The sequence below is a fragment of the Girardinichthys multiradiatus genome, chromosome 9, assembly GCF_021462225.1.
Source record: "Girardinichthys multiradiatus isolate DD_20200921_A chromosome 9, DD_fGirMul_XY1, whole genome shotgun sequence".
In the NCBI taxonomy this organism is placed as follows: Eukaryota; Metazoa; Chordata; class Actinopteri; order Cyprinodontiformes; family Goodeidae; genus Girardinichthys; species Girardinichthys multiradiatus.
Window position 1 is genome coordinate 32,375,982 of NC_061802.1, and position 16,817 is coordinate 32,392,798.

Sequence of the window (16,817 nt, forward strand, 5' to 3'; positions counted from 1 at the left end):
AAATATAAGCCCCTTGTTCAGAGGCAACCTGTAATAAAGAGGACTGCGAGAAAATGGTCACAGGAAGCTGAAGAAGCTCTGCAAGGTTGCTTTGAGGCTACAGACTGGGACGCACTGTGCCAGCCACATGGAGAGGACATCAATGCCATGACTGAGTGTATAACCGACTATATAAACTTCTGTGTGGATAACATCATCCCCACCAGAACCGTGAAATGCTTCCCCAATAACAAACCTTGGATCACCAGTGACCTGAAGGACCTGCTTAACACCTGCCACTTTGTGGCATGGTGTGGAAACAATCATCTCATCTTGAACATGACTAAAACAAAGGAGATGATTGTAGATTTTAAGAGAAACAGGAATAAGTCAAACACTATTTCTATCGTGGGAGAAGAAGTGGAGGTGGTGGAGGAGTATAAATACCTCGGTGTTCACCTGGACAACAGACTAAAGTGGAGATGCAACTGTGAAGCCATCTACAAGAAGGGACAGAGCAGCCTGTACTTCTTGAGGAAGCTTAGGTCCTTTGGTGTTTACAGCAAAATGCTGCATATCTTCTATAAGTCTGTTGTGGAAAGTGTGATCTCTTCTACCATCATCTGCTGGGGAAGCAGCATCAGAGCCAGGGACTTAAAAAAGCTCAACAAGCTGATAAAAAAGGCTGCCTCTGTTCTGGGGACTCCTCTGGAACCTCTGGAGATCATTGTGGAAAGACGGATTCTTCATAAAATGAAGAACATTATGGAGAACCCTGAGCATCCTCTTCATGAGACTGTCCTACAACAACAGAGTGTCTTCAGTCAGAGGCTTCTTCAGATCTGCTGTAAGACAGAGCGCTACAGGAGATCATTCCTGCCCACAGCCATCAGCATCTATAACGGCTCTTTGAGGAAACCTTCATAATATGAGCTATAACAACATTTAATTTCCCTTTGGGATTAATAAAGTATTTTTGAATTGAATTGGATTGAATATCAAATAAGTGCTTCTAAAATTCTTAATTGTGGGAGCAGTTTTAACAATTTACTAAAAGACAACAAATGGAAAATACTGCGGTATAGGTTTTCCTTTTACACAAACCAGTCAGTCTACCATGTTTTACAATAAATACTGCAACACACTGGACACAATAGCATTGCACCGTGTATTTTAAATATGTCACATAAGAATCAGTCATTTGAAATGTTCATATGAATTAGCATGTGTGCTAAATCCTGCCCTTCGAGTAGTTCAGTAGACACTACACGGGTTTGTAAATTTAATCTGTTGTACTATGTACACACAAAAAATCTTTTGAGCAAAGTTGCAAAGAGACCAGGCAAGAGAGACATTTCCATTTCACTAGAAGGAGCTACAGGCCAACACCCTCAAAAAAAAAAACTGGCAAATCAAAATGAATTGGTGCTGCACCAAACTTTAACCAAACTTTAAGGTGAGCAGTTGCAGATATTAGTGGTTGTCTTATGACCTTGAAGTATATACAGTGGCTTACAAAAGGATTCATTCCCCTTGAACTTTTCCACATATTGTCACATTACAACCACAAATGTAAATATACAGTGTGCAAACGTGTGTTGTGCAAAGGTATTTAGCCCCCTTGAGTTTATACTTTGTGGAAGCAACTTTTGCTGTAATTCCAGCTGCAAGTCTTGTACAGTCTGTCTCTAGCAGCTCTGCACATCTAGTGACTGGAATTTTGGCCCATTCTTCTTTGCGAAACAGGAGAGCGTTTGTGAACAGCAGTTTTCAGATCTTGCCACAGATTCTCAATTGGATTTATGTCTGAACTTTGACTGGTCCATTCTAACACATGCATGTTTTGTTTAAAACCTTTCCATTTTAGCCATGGCTTTATGTTTAGGGTCATTGTTCTGCTCCAAAGTGAACCTCCCAACCAGTCTCAAGTCTTTTGCAGACTCCAACAGGTTTTCTTCCAAGATTGCCCGGTATTTTGCTCCATCCATCTTCCCATCAACTCTGACCACCTTCCCTGTCCCTGCTGAAGAAAAGCACCCCCAGAGCATGGTGCTGCCACCACCATGTTTGACAGTGGGGATGGTGTGTTCAGAGTGATGTGCAGTGTTAGTTCTCTGCCACACATAGCGTTTTGCATTTTGGCTAAAAAGTTCAATTTTGGTCTCATCCGACCAAAGCACCTTCTTCCACATGTTTGCTGTGTCCCCAACGTGGCTTCTGGCAAACTGGACTTCTTATGGTTTTGTTTTAACAATGGCTTTCTTCTTCCCACTCTTCCATAAAGACCACATTTGTGCAAAGCACGACTAATAGTTGACCTGTGGACAGATTCCTCCATCTGAGCTGTAGATCTCTGCAGTTCATCCAGAGTCACCATGGGCCTCTTGGCTGCATCTCTGATCAGTGCTCTCCTTGTTCGGCCTGTAAGTTTAGGTGGAGGGCCTTGTCTTGGTAGGTTTCCAGCAGTGCCAAACTCTTTCCATTTCCAGATGATGGATTGAACAGAGCTCCGTGAGACGTTCAAAGCTTGGGAAATCTTTTTATAGCCTAAGTCTGCTTTAAACTTCTCCACAACTTTATCTCTGACCTGCCTGGTGTGTTCTTGGACTTCATGATGCTGTTTGCTCCCCAGTATTCTCTTAAACAACCTCTGAGGGGTCACAGAGCAGCTGGATATGGACTGAGATTAGATTACACACAGGTGGACTCTATTTAGTCATTAGCAATCATCAGGCAACTTCTGAAGGCAACTGGTTGCACTCAGAGTAAAGGGGGCTCAATACTTTTGCACACCACACTTTCAGGTTTTTTATTTGTAAAAGCTTTAAGTCTTACTGCATTTGTTCTGCGCCCAGTGATTGCTTCAAACTGGAACACCCGCTGCCTACTACATTTTCGGCAACCTGAAAAAAAAAAAGCAAAACCAAGATTATACTATATACACTAAATACAAAATTAAGCCAAGGAGTTTACCCTCAAAAAGTGAAAATTTGTGTGGTGACTTTCATACTTTACAATTATTCTAACATTTTTCTCAAATAACTTAAATTTTCCTCAATGTGGATTTACAAAGTTTTCTCATATTAGGTCTGGGAATGACAGTAATTGTAACTATTTTAGAATGGCCACAAAAATACAATAAAATACATACTTAAATACTGTGTAATGGTCCAAATGTTCACAGTCAAAGCTAAGACAAGCATTAATTTCAGAAGTTGAGGTCAATAAAAAGAAAGTTCATTGCAAGACTGAGGAAAACAGAACTTACCCTTTCTCTTCTTATTTTCATGAAGCAATTGGAGATGTGGTTGGTCTGTTGGGAGAAAGGTGGTGGAGAGGATGTAGAGGCTGTTGGAGAGGGGCTTCTCTCTCTTTTCTGTTTCTGTGAAGACTGGGAACATAGAACTGGAGGAGAAACAGGAACCAGATTGAACACAAACACAGGCTCTTCCAGCTTGTCTGACAGGATCTCTTTGGCGAACATCTTTGGCTGCTCCTCAGTAAGGTTCTCTTCCTGATTGCAGATCTGGGTATCGGTCTGTTCATCAGGCCACTGCTCCTTGGCTGGAACAAAGTGCTGTCCTGTGGAGGTGTGGGGTTGCACTGGTACAGAGGTGTCTGGAAAACACAATTTTACACAAAACACAAATAACATTGGCAAGAATTCACATTTTGCACCGTTGGATCTTAAGATTATTTTATGTACAGCTTCAAAATGGAAAAAAAAGAAATGGGATTGAGACCAAAAAAAGATTGAGTAAGCAATTTATTGCAAATAACCATTACACTAAAATATGCTGTTCATCAGCTGATGAAAAGTTTAAGACCACATCATTTAAAAGCCCACAGTTTTTCAAAAATGTGGATTCAGTGTCATTTTCTGTCAGGTATTCACGCTGTCATGACCTCCTGATGGCAAAGGCAAAAAAGCTTTCTGTCTGAATGCAGTCAGATCGCTGAGATGCATAAGCAAGGCCTCAAGGTTTTAAGAACAAAAAACGTCTTCAGAGACCTCGTCTCCTAAAAAAGTACAAAATGGTTTGGAGTTTTCATGAAAGCAACAAACATGGGACACTGAAAGGTGGAAGAATGTTTTATTCTCTGATGAGAAAAAAAAAGATCTAGATGGTCCTGATGGCTTCCAATGTTACTGGCATGACAAGGAAATCCCATCTAAGATGTATTCTACTCGGCATAGAGGAGGGGGCGCTATCATGATCTGGGGGGCTTTTTCCTTCAAATGAACAATGGAGCTTCATGTTGTGCAGAGGCGTCAAACTGTAGCAGCAATGTGGAGATGTTGCAGGGGGGCGTCCCTCATGAACGGAGGCCATCGTCTGTGTGGTGTTGACTGGGTGTTTCAACAAGACAATGCTGCAGTTCACAACGCCTGCCTGACAAAGGACTTCTTCCAGGAAAATATCACTCTGTTGGATCATCCTGTGTGTTCCCCTGATCTAAATCCAGAGAAAATTTAGAGTTGGATGGCAAAGGAAGTTTACAAAAATGGACACCAGTTCCAGACAGTGGATGACCTCCGTGAAGCCATCTTCACCACTTGAAGAAACAAGTATAACCTCCTGGAAACACCTGCATCAAGCATCTGAAAAGAATTTTAGAGGTGATTAACAAGCATAAAGCAGCTACTTATTACTAAGTCTTTTTTTGAAACTTTTATTTCTATTTTAGGGAGTTCTTTTGAGATATGTCCTAAACCTTTGTGTAGCTGATGAACAGCTTATTTTAGTTTAGCGAAAAATACTTAGATTTTTTTTGTCCCACCGCCCTTTCTCGGTGCATGCAGCCAAGCCGCTGGACTCGCGGCATGCAGCCAAGCCGCTGGACTCGCGGCATGCAGCCAAGCCGCTGGACTCGCGGCATGCAGCCAAGCCGCTGGACTCGCGGCATGCAGCCAAGCCGCTGGACTCGTGGCATGCAGCCAAGCCGCTGGACTCGCGGCATGCAGCCAAGCCGCTGGACTCGCGGCATGCAGCCAAGCCGCCAGAGCCTCAGCCGGCCGCCGCCGGGTCTACAGAGCCTCAGCCGACCGCCGCCGGGTCTACAGAGCCTCGTCACGACACGGAGGAGCCCGTGGGCGGGCTGCCTCCACTTATGTCATGGAGTGACATTTTGGACTTTGTGGGTTCTTGTGATGGTTTATTTTGTAATTTAGATTCTCCTTATGGCTCTTTGTTTATTTCTTAGGTTGTTGTTTCTATGTTCTCCTCTAGTTTCTTTGTTTACTTTAGTTCATAGTTATTCTAGTTCTTTATTTCCTCCTCTGATTTATTCTCTTGCTTAGTTTGTGTTTTCTGTTGTTTGATTAGTCCTTTCACTCTTCTTCAGCCTTTGTATTTGTTTCACCTGTTCCTTGTCCCACGTGTTCCCTGTTTCTTTGATTACCTGCCTTTTGTTCCCTTCTATGTGCTCTGTGTATATTAGTTGTTCTGTGTGCTTAGTTCCTCGCTGGTTCCTTCTGTTACTACCCTGTTCCCTACCACGTCTATGCTTTGTTCATGCTTCGCTTGGATTTTATGCTACGTTTTGCCATTAGTACCTGCAGAGTTTTGTAAGTTTTGTATTTTGGACTCTGATTCATATCTGCAGTGTTTTTGTTAGGTTTTTGCCTTTGAGGAATAAACTATGATGCGGCTACCGAGCTCTTGTCTGCACGTTGGTCCGACCCAAGATCCTCCTCCGACATTCATATGACTTACTACCAAATCAGCCCACTCTATCACACCACACGGCCCCCACCTCTCCCCTTATTGGCTTATATCCCACGCTGAAAGTAACTGGGGGAATAGTCAGCGTGTGTGATTTACCGCCAGTAACTGCTCAGCCTCCTCCTAACCCCCCCTGCTCGGCCCCCACCTCTGTCTGCTCACATTCCACTGATGGGTCTGTACTCTTATCCGGAGATTCCTTAATTTCACAGGATCCATTAACTGACCCATTTGCTGACCGGGTATTACAGGACAAAATGAGGCCAGCTTCTGGCCCAAAAAAGTGTTCCACCCCGTATATTTTCCATTCACCTAGTGATATGAAATTAGTCACACCTCTGAAATCATATGTAACTGAGGGCTCAGTTAATACGTCAGTGTCAGAGAAATGGATAAATGACGAACCACTGACTCCAGTAACTTATCATGACGCTGCTATGCAGGCACCACCTATTACAGTACAGAATCAGTCACCAATTGAAAATGAGGAAGCTATGCCACTAGTACCTGAGGCTACTCCTCCCCCTGCTGGACATGGCTATAACATGAGACCCCGAACCCAGCCCAAACCTTCTTATATGGGTCCACTGTTCAAACAACAATTTGGGGCAAATAGATACAAGCCTTTCACACTGGGAGATCTTACCACTTTGTGTGACAAATTGCCTCCGATCGCAGAAGGTGCGTCTATATGGTTACAGACTCTAGACTCCCTGACAGCAGGCACCACGTTAGCTCTAGGTGATTACAGGGCCATTGCTGGACGATGCATGAAGCCACACAGCTGTAAAGACATAGAGCTTGTTGCAGGTACAATAGCAGTACCAGATGGGGTCCCACTTACTGCATATTCCACTCTTATAGTCATGGCTCTTAGACAAATGTATCCAGTAACCAGAGGACGTACCATTCTAAAATTTGAGTGGAACACAAACACAAATCCTAGAGAATATTTAGATCAGTGCAAATCCGTGTGGCAAACACAGATAGGAACTAATCCAGACAGAGCGGGTCCCCAAAGGGACTGGTTCCGGGATGCTGTTTTAAGAGGGTTACCGTTGCAGGTTAAAACTAATATGGAGGATAATCCCGACCTCCCTGGATCAGAGCCTGGAGTATGGGATTGCCATTTGATGCATCATTTATCTAAACTCAAAGAGGCAAAACAAAACGAGGAGAGTGAATTAAAAACGTTACAAACTCAGCTGGTGAAAATGCAATTAGCAGAAACTAAACAGAAGGTTGGGGAAAAGAAGAAGGAGGGTAAAACACCTAAAATTATGTATGAAGGTGCAGTGTCTCAGCCCCCTCGGGCTCCTCCATTTCCTGGAAATAGAGAAACAGCAGGACAGTGGCATCAGGCCCCGGTCCCATATCAGGGACATGCTGGTCGTTTTGGGGGACGGGGAGGGCTGAGAGCAAGGGGATTCCAGAGAGGACCACAGAGGAGACTGGGTAATGCTGATGTGTGTAATTACTGCAATGAGCCTGGACACTGGGCCCGAGATTGCCCCCATAAGAATGGTTCACCCGGAGGGTATGGGTGTTATGGTCCCGCCATGGCTCCTCCGGCCCGTCCATACAGAGGCAGGGGTGGCCCAGTACGCGGAGCATACGGACCACAACTCCAATTACCGGCCTGGGACGAGCCTAGTCTCTGGCCTGAGCACCACTGAAGGTCCCCACCGACCCCAGAAGACAGCGGGACTGCGGACCCCCTGCTGTCTGTGACTGTGTCCGGAAATAGCCTTCCTTTTCTGGTGGACACTGGGGCCACATGTTCAACCATCAAACAGGCTCCTCCAAAAACACTCTCCACCAGGACTACAACTGTCATGGGGTTCTCGGGGGCAAAACAGGTCCTGCCATATACCAAGCCTTTAAAGACTGAAATTGGTGGACAGACATTGAATCACAGTTATCTAGTCTCCACAGACACACCAGTAAATTTACTGGGGAGAGACATGTTAATAAAACTGGGAGCCACCATTTTATGCGGGACTGATGGACTGCAGGTTCACCTGCCCAATGGCATCCAGTTATTTTGTGACAATAACACTTCTTTTTTACATGGACAGTACCTCCTCCAGCCACTGCAGGACTCAATGGCTGATATACAGGTCCTTCTCAAAATATTAGCATATTGTGATAAAGTTCATTATTTTCCATAATGTCATGATGAAAATTTAACATTCATATATTTTAGATTCATTGCACACTAACTGAAATATTTCAGGTCTTTTATTGTCTTAATACGGATGATTTTGGCATACAGCTCATGAAAACCCAAAATTCCTATCTCACAAAATTAGCATATCATTAAAAGGGTCTCTAAACGAGCTATGAACCTAATCATCTGAATCAACGCGTTAACTCTAAACACCTGCAAAAGATTCCTGAGGCCTTTAAAACTCCCAGCCTGGTTCATCACTCAAAACCCCAATCATGGGTAAGACTACTGACCTGACTGCTGTCCAGAAGGCCATTATTGAAACCCTCAAGCAAGAGGGTAAGACACAGAAAGAAATTTCTGAACGAATAGGCTGTTCCCAGAGTGCTGTATCAAGGCACCTCAGTGGGAAGTCTGTGGGAAGGAAAAAGTGTGGCAGAAAACGCTGCACAACGAGAAGAGGTGACCGGACCCTGGAATCAAGGGCCGATTCCAGACCTTGGGGGACCTGCGGAAGCAGTGGACTGAGTCTGGAGTAGAAACATTCAGAGCCACGGTACACAGGCGTGTGCAGGAAATGGGCTACAGGTGCCGCATTCCCCAGGTCAAGCCACTTTTGAATCAGAAACAGCGGCAGAAGCGCCTGACCTGGGCTACAGAGAAGTAGCACTGGACTGTTGCTCAGTGGTCCAAAGTACTTTTTTGAGATGAAAGCAAATTCTGCATGTCATTCGGAAATCAAGGTGCCAGAGTCTGGAGGAAGACTGGGGAGAAGGAAATGCCAAAATGCCCGAAGTCCAGTGTCAAGTACCCACAGTCAGTGATGGTCTGGGGTGCCGTGTCAGCTGCTGGTGTTGGTCCACTGTGTTTTATCAAGGGCAGGGTCAATGCAGCTAGCTATCAGGAGATTTTGGAGCACTTCATGCTTCCATCTGCTGAAAAGCTTTATGGAGATGAAGATTTCATTTTTCAGCACGACCTGGCACCTGCTCACAGTGCCAAAACCACTGGTAAATGGTTTACTGACCATGGTATCACTGTGCTCAATTGGCCTGCCAACTCTCCTGACCTGAACCACATAGAGAATCTGTGGGATATTGTGAAGAGAACGTTGAGAGACTCAAGACCCAACACTCTGGATGAGCTAAAGGCCGCTATCGAAGCATCCTGGGCCTCCACAAGACCTCAGCAGTGCCACAGGCTGATTGCCTCATGCCACGCCGCATTGAAGCAGTCATTTCTGCAAAAGGATTCCCGACCAGGTATTGAGTGCATAACTGTACATGATTATTTGAAGGTTGATGTTTTTTGTATTAAAAACACTTTTCTTTTATTGGTCGGATGAAATATGCTAATTTTGTGAGATAGGAATTTTGGGTTTTCATGAGCTGTATGCCAAAATCATCTGTATTAAGACAATAAAAGACCTGAAATATTTCAGTTAGTGTGCAATAAATCTAAAATATATGAATGTTAAATTTTCATCATTACATTATGGAAAATAATGAACTTTATCACAATATGCTAATATTTTGAGAAGGACCTGTATACTGGGTTTTGCTGCAACCTGAAACCACCGTGCACAGAGGCATTCTCTCTGCTTTCCATCGGTGGAAATCCTGGGTCTCCACTCTGGCGCCCTATGTACCTCCTCCTGACCCCCCGTATGTCACCTTGTTTTATGATAGAAATAATTGTGAATGCTACCAGGAAAGCTTTGCTGACGAGTTAGAGGGTACACACTGGGACACTGCCACCACAGACATTTATGTAGCACCAGAAGGAGTGGTGGCCGAGGTTCATTTGACTAAAGAGCAGGAAGTGTGGTTTAGGTTTCATGTCTCTTTAGCTCTGCACCCAGGTCATGAAGCACATGAACTTGGAGGTGTGTTAAAACGCTCCCTGAACCTACAGGATTGGCAGCCTGTGGCAACCCCTGACCTTTTTTACTCGCCCTCAGGTAATACGTATCGCATATTCAACCACTCTACGGATGTGGGCACACTGGAGCATGTTCAGTTAGACAGACACCATGGCAGGGAAAAAACAGACCATCCACTGGCAGCTGCTGTTGTGGAAAAAATGCCTTCCACTCTCTGGGCAGTGGGGCCCACAGATGTAGGCCTGATTAAATGTTCCCCCATTACCTTTCAGTTAACCACCGACCAACCAATATGGAAGCCCCAATACCCTCACAAACCAGCAGCAGAATTAGGCATTAAAGATACAGTGGAAGGCCTATGGAACTCAGGTGTTTTAGGGTCCGCATATTCCTCTTCATGGAACACACCCATTTTGCCAGTGGAGAAAAAAGGGACAGGTAAATGGCGCATGATTTACGGGCCATAAATGCAGCTTTGGCCACCCCTACCATTCCCGTGCCCAATCCCTATGTGGCTCTGACAAATCTTAACCCTGACCATTGCTGGTTTACCTGCATTGATCTGGCCAACGCATTTTTGCATTTACCTATAAATCTCATAGGTATAGATACACTCGTTTGCGGCAGGGATTCGTGCTTTCTCCAGGAATCTTCAATTAGGTTCTCAAAGACTCTCTCCAAGATTGTCTATTACCTCCAAACACCACTCTGATTCAGTACGTGGATGACATTCTCCTCTCAACACCCACTGTGGATGAAGGCTTAGAGGCAACAGCAATTGTCCTGTCACATTTGGCTAAAAAAGGCTACAAGGTTAGCAAAACCAAACTCCAGATCTGCAGACGCCAGGTTGACTTTCTGGGCAGAGTTGTTTCCCAACCTGGCACGGGGATGTCCCCAACTCACCAATCTGCAGTTTTGTCCCACCCAAAACCGCTCCTGGTTAAGGACCCTGGGCACTCACTCGCAGGAGGAGAATACATATTATGAAAAGAAGCGCTTCAACCACTTTTGATCTGAGTCATGGTTCCCCCACCTATATAGATGCAATTGGAGTTCCGCGAGGAGTCCCAAATGAGTATAAACTTGCGGACCAAATATCAGCTGGATTTGAAAACATCCCTATTATAGCTGCCTTGTTCCCAGTAACGCCCAACAAAAATGTAGACCGCATTAATTATATTCATTATAATGTTTTGCGTCTGGCCAATCTAACTCGAGACACTGTAGAAGGTTTATCTGAACAATTGGCCCCAACTTCCCTCATGGCAGTTCAAAATAGGATGGCATTGGATATGTTGTTGGCTGAAAAAGGTGGCTTGTGTGACATGTTTGGAGATATGTGTTGTACTTTCATTCCTAATAACACTGCACCGGACGGTTCAGTGTCAAAGGCTTTAGAGGGACTAAAGACCCTCTCCGCCACCATGCATGAACATTCTGGAATTTGATAATCCCCTGGAGGAGTGGATGACAGGCATATTTGGACACTGGAAGGGTTTGATAAAATCTGATGATTTCTATTGCAGTATTTGTAGCTATAATGGTGACCTGTGGATGTTGTTGCGTCCCATGCATTCGTTCTCTGATGGTGTGCCTCATCACCTCCGCAATTGAGCAGAGGGATCCAAAGATAACGATGCCACTGTTGCAAATTGACTATGACCAGGATGAGGACTCAGAGTGTGACTTCATGGACGCATAATAGGATGCATGCATGTTTTTTAATGATTTTCTCTTTTACAGGTGGTAGAGTAATATTTTTACTTATTTCTACTTATTTTTAGAAGGACATTTTAGATTGTGAACTCTTTTATGAGAGTTCAAAAGAGGGATATTGTAGAATATAAACTATGTGTGTAACTGGAATGTGTGGAAATAGGAGGGGGTCAAGCTTAGGGAGTGAAGCATAAAAACTGCAAAGTCATAAATTGGTGAATGACAAGGGAGAAAGAGTAGAGAGAGGGCAAGGTTGTAAATAGATGGAGGATGGGGGAGACAGGGAAAGATGAGTTTGCCAGAAGGGAACAACCAGAACCACTCCTTATTTGGACCTAAGGAAATGTTATGCTATATACATGAGTGACATGATATATGTATATGTTGAACACACCCTTGAGACTGAATAAAACAAGCTGAGAAGTGAAGAGAGGGCAGAGTTGGACTCATAGGTTTTCACTGGAGTCTATCTCTCTCACTCTGCGCAGAGGCGAACTCAAAGTTGATTGTACTTGTGTTTATTTCACTCTTTTGAAACCTGTAACCAATTCAACGGACCCGGGGAAGCAGAGACGGCTTCGACTATAGTCATAAACATAAAGAAAACCATTAAATGAGAAAGGCCTTCTAAAAATTTTGCAGTGTGTGTGCAAACAGTCCTACAAACAGTCCTCATGGATTGTAGTTGTAGGAGTAGTTCTGGATGACATAGTTTGTTGCCCAAGGAAACAACTCTTTCATTATAGGAACAACTTGTGTAAACCAGGGGTAGTAAAGGTCCAGCTGTCTTGTTGCTCCTGCAATGATTATATTTAATGCAGCTTCTGTGGCAGGATAGGCTGGTATCTTTGTGACGCCCCTGAGATACAGAAAAATACTGCATGTAATAACAAACACAACTGGGGTGCAACTGAATTTTTTTTACAATCATTTGTGTATATTTACAGATTTGACAAACCTGACTTTGTCCATTGCTGATTCTGTATCAATAAGTCCCAGTGTGCATATTGAGATCGACACATTGCTCTTCTTCATGGCCAGTTCATGATGAAGGGACCCAAAGAATCCATTTAAGGCAAATTTTGTTGAGCTGTATGGTAGTGTGAAGGGGTTTGTCATTTTAGCTGCAAACCAAAGACAAATGTCCCGGTAAATGACAAAGGTTTCTCAAGCACTTGAGTCATTAAAATATCTATAAATGTTCAGTTTAAGCAAAAACAAGACGAGTGTGAAAATATGAGAAAACACCTTTTAAAAAGCTAGCAAGGGTCAGGAATAATTACATTTTGTGACTTAGGCAGTGGATAACAGTATTACTGTTATTGTAAGTGTATATGTACCGTTTATGTGTCATGACTTACTGTCCTTTAGTGTGATTACACATATTGAGTCATACTTACCTAAAAGTGATGAAACAACCACCAAAGATCCTTTACTTTGCTCAAGAGAGGGCAAAGCTCTCCAGGCCATCTGAATGTAGCTAAAGAAATTTACCTTTAAAACACACACACACACACACACACACACACACACACACACACACACACACACACACACACACACACACACACACACACACACACACACACATCCAGGGAAACATCAGGGCATTTCCTTGATTTTACGTGCTGAGAGACTGTCAAAATGATCCATTACCTTCATTAACCACCTGGTATGTTCCATATCTCCCTCCCACATTGCAAAGGGAGTCGGGCCAATGTGGTTGAGAACCAGGTAGTCCAATCCTCCCAGTTTTTCCAGAGCAAAATCAACCACTTTGTCAGGGTCAGACTCACTGGCCATATCTGCTGCTATATAAAGAGCTTTCTGGGCTCCCAGACTCAGACATTTCTCAGTTACCTATGAATTGCAAGGAGTAAAGTTTGATAAAACAGTTTAACAGAACTGCTGAAACCAACAGTTAAATACAGGTCCTTGAGATGACATTAGTCATGTTTTGGTGTCTTATGGACAAGCTGAATGGAACTGAGTTGATGGGAAGGGATAGCAATGATAGGTAAGAAAATTGAGCGGGACGGAAGAGAAGATGAAAAGGAGTAAAGATTAGGAAATGTAGGGAGGATTAGTGGAATTCAAAGCAGTATTAATGATGAATGAAGATGTTTTAGGAGGATGAATGATATGAAAGAAGTAGAGATGAGGAGGTTAAATGATGATGAGTGGGATTAGGTTTGGATGAATACATTGGGAACACCTGATAAATCACCAGAAGGAGCTTGGAAGAGTTGTCATAAAGATGATTAAGATTTCCTCCTGGTTCCGTTACCCATGTGATCAGATGCGCAAAAAGCTGAAGACAATGGATGGATGGATGGATGGATGGATGGATGAGAAAGCTGAAGAAAGATGATCAGGAAGGGATAGGAGACACAAATGGCTGGAGATGGGGAAGATGAGGGAGAGTGAGTGGGTCTAGAAGGTAGAGCAAAAATTGTGAGAAAGGACTAAGCAGAGAAAGAATGCTTAAGAGCAAGAGATAACCTGTGCTTGCTGATTAGACATATAGTTGAGATTGTAGCTGTGGTCCTGTTCCTGATTCTAAGTTAGCATAATAAAGTCAGGTTGGGACATGTTGGGAGTTTGGGGGTGACTCTGGGGCTGCTTGGCACAATGTTTTTACTGCTGAGAGATTCACTAGAAGAAACAAAAGGCATCTATCAAGGGCTCTGGTAATAGTGGTATTTGGCTTTTTGCCTTTGCACCCAGCCCGAGTTGATCCTGTAACCTAAAAATCCCAGTTGACACTATATATTATAATCACCTGATTGGCACAACTGATGCAGTTCCAAAAGACAGAATGAAAAAAGACATAACGAAAACTGACCTGCTGTAAAACTTTCTCCCTCCTTGCCGTGATAACAATCTGGGCTCCAAAGCGGGCATAATGATAAGCCATTTGTTCCCCAATACCTGTACTAGCTCCTGTGACCAACACCCTGGCACCTTTGAGAGATTCTAGGACAAAATCAGCACAGTAAAATATATAATCAATACCAGAAATATGAAAACAGTAAGGCCATACATTTTTATTTGTTGTAAGTCCTAACAAATTTCTGGATATAGACATGCAAGTAAAGCATTAAGCCATCTGACTCAGCAATATGATTTCCTTTGGAATACTCTGCTTATCTTTTATGGCACTCGCTATAAAACATGAACCCAATCAAAGTCCCTCATGGGTTGTTTCAAGCTGAATGAAATCAGCGCTGCTCAAAGGACTCAGTGTTCGAAAACCTTTACCTTTACCTTGACCTTGGATGTTTCAATTGCTTAAAGCATTACATATTACACCCAAATATATTAACACTGCAGTTAACTGCAGCTAAATCAAGTAAATATTTGTGTACAATCTACAGTACAGTATGTCCTTGTGGGCTGGATGAATGCCGTATTGTCTCTGTACAGCCGTTTAGTCACTTGTGGAAAGCAGATTATCTGCAGTCAATTGCTCAGTTTGCAATCCCACTCCCAGATATCCCAAAGCCCTCATTACAAAATCATAATCATTAGTTTTACACTGATTATTTTTGCTCAGGGCAGGTTAGGAGGCATTTTCAGCATCTGATCATCAAAACAGATAAATTATTGTGTTTGCATAGTTCATATGCAAACACAGTAATTCAAACTTGAACATGGACTCATGTTGAGTCTAGGTATTATGGAATTATTACCAAGAGTAAAAATGCCACAGTTTTGAGTAATCACTGTTTTAACACAAAAATCTGAAACAAATGTGATCTAATCATTTTAATTTGATACAGAAGATGAAACATGTATTTTCAGTTGTACTATTAGTTTTTAAGTGACTGTTATGCAGAATATTGCATCTTTTTGCTATTCTGCTTTAGATAGAGTAACAAAAATGTAACATGTTAATAGTAGCCGGATTATTAGTTTGGCTATCTGCTTAGGTAGCCAGAATGGAGTAGGCTGCTTTACAGACATGACAATAGTAGCTTGGCAAATACCTTAATGGGAGTCAAGGGTGGGACTCCACAACTTTCTACAACATGACTGTGTTATAGCAACCAGAAATATTCAAAAACAGACAGAAATGACTTTCTTACAAGCAAGAGATAGAATAGATAGAATGGCAATGCTGAAGGTCAGATAACTAAATAACTTTCTCTGGCATTTTAATAATGGATGTAAACAACAAATCATACTACCATATAATTTGTTTTGCAGTTTTGAAACTGTACATTTTGAAAACCTAGGAATGTCATGGTTCTGGTAACTGGACCATGCCTGAGTGATGTTTAAAGATTCAGAGAGGATGTGCTTTACATCAGGGGTCTCAAACTCCAGTCTTCAGGGGCCAGTGTCCTCTAAGTTTTAAAGGTGTCACTAGTGCAGTGAACCTTAATCAAATTAATGTACTGTAACAGGCAAATAACCAAATTTTTGATCCAGGTGTGCTGAAGAATATGCACATTTAAATATTGCAGGACACCACCCACCAATGACGTTTAAGACATCTGCTTTACATGTTTTGTTGGAATATTATTTACTTCACTTTGCACTTACAAGGGCGTATGCTATTTTGCATGCACTGAAACCATTTCTTAGTCTTTCAACAGTGCAAATGCCTCATGGCAGCTGACCAAAGTTTTTTTTAATAAATATTTTGAAAAGGGCGCCCCCTCATGTTTGAAAGTAAAGTGCACTGTCCTAACTGGTCTATATGAACACTATCAATCCAGCCTTGTTTTGTGTTTGTAAAGCGGGATTTACATATCCACATAATTTGCATATACGATAAATTTATAATGGCACAAATGCAGATGTGCTGTAGGTAGCTGTGTTCCTTAGGCCCCTGTGTCATTTATCAGAATCAGAATTAACTTTATTGGCCAGGTTTGTGTGCACAAAGAATTTGACTTCGGTTCCCATCAATCACATCGTGTATAAAAATCAGTTCAAACAACAGCCACAATGTATAAAAACAAATAAATAAGGACAAGAAAAAATTTTACTGTACTGTACTGTACATTGTGTGCGTTTTTATTATCAAAGCTGTATGGCTTACATTTTATGAGATTTAGTGAAAAAAACACCTTAGTTATACGGAAGTCTCTTTAATGTTGGCATCCAAATCCACCTAGAGGAGAAGCAATAAAATTCGTTTTAATTTAACTTACCTGGGTCAAACCTGGGTGCAGTCCACTTGAAAGCCAAATATGCAACCAAAATACTCACAATCGAAATTTTTACGAATGTTCCCATTTTTGCAAACTGGGTGCAAGTTTCAGGAAACTTCTTTGTTTTTTAGCGTTCCGAGGCTTTCACAATACACGTTCATAGGACGAGCCTGTTATGC

General features: G+C 42.6%; 1 protein-coding gene across 1 annotated transcript; it reads right to left on the bottom strand.

Moving 5' to 3' along the window:
• Positions 1-11,978: 11,978 nt before the first annotated feature.
• Positions 11,979-16,813, bottom strand: LOC124873984 (hydroxysteroid 11-beta-dehydrogenase 1-like protein). The gene is made up of 6 exons (XM_047375099.1): positions 16,639-16,813; positions 14,322-14,452; positions 13,133-13,336; positions 12,877-12,970; positions 12,435-12,600; positions 11,979-12,335 (listed from the first exon to the last, which is right to left on the bottom strand). The coding sequence occupies exons 1-6, from the start codon at positions 16,721-16,723 to the stop codon at positions 12,149-12,151; spliced, it is 867 nt and encodes a 288-aa protein (XP_047231055.1). The 5' UTR covers positions 16,724-16,813; the 3' UTR covers positions 11,979-12,148.
• Between the last annotated feature and the right edge of the window lie 4 nt (positions 16,814-16,817).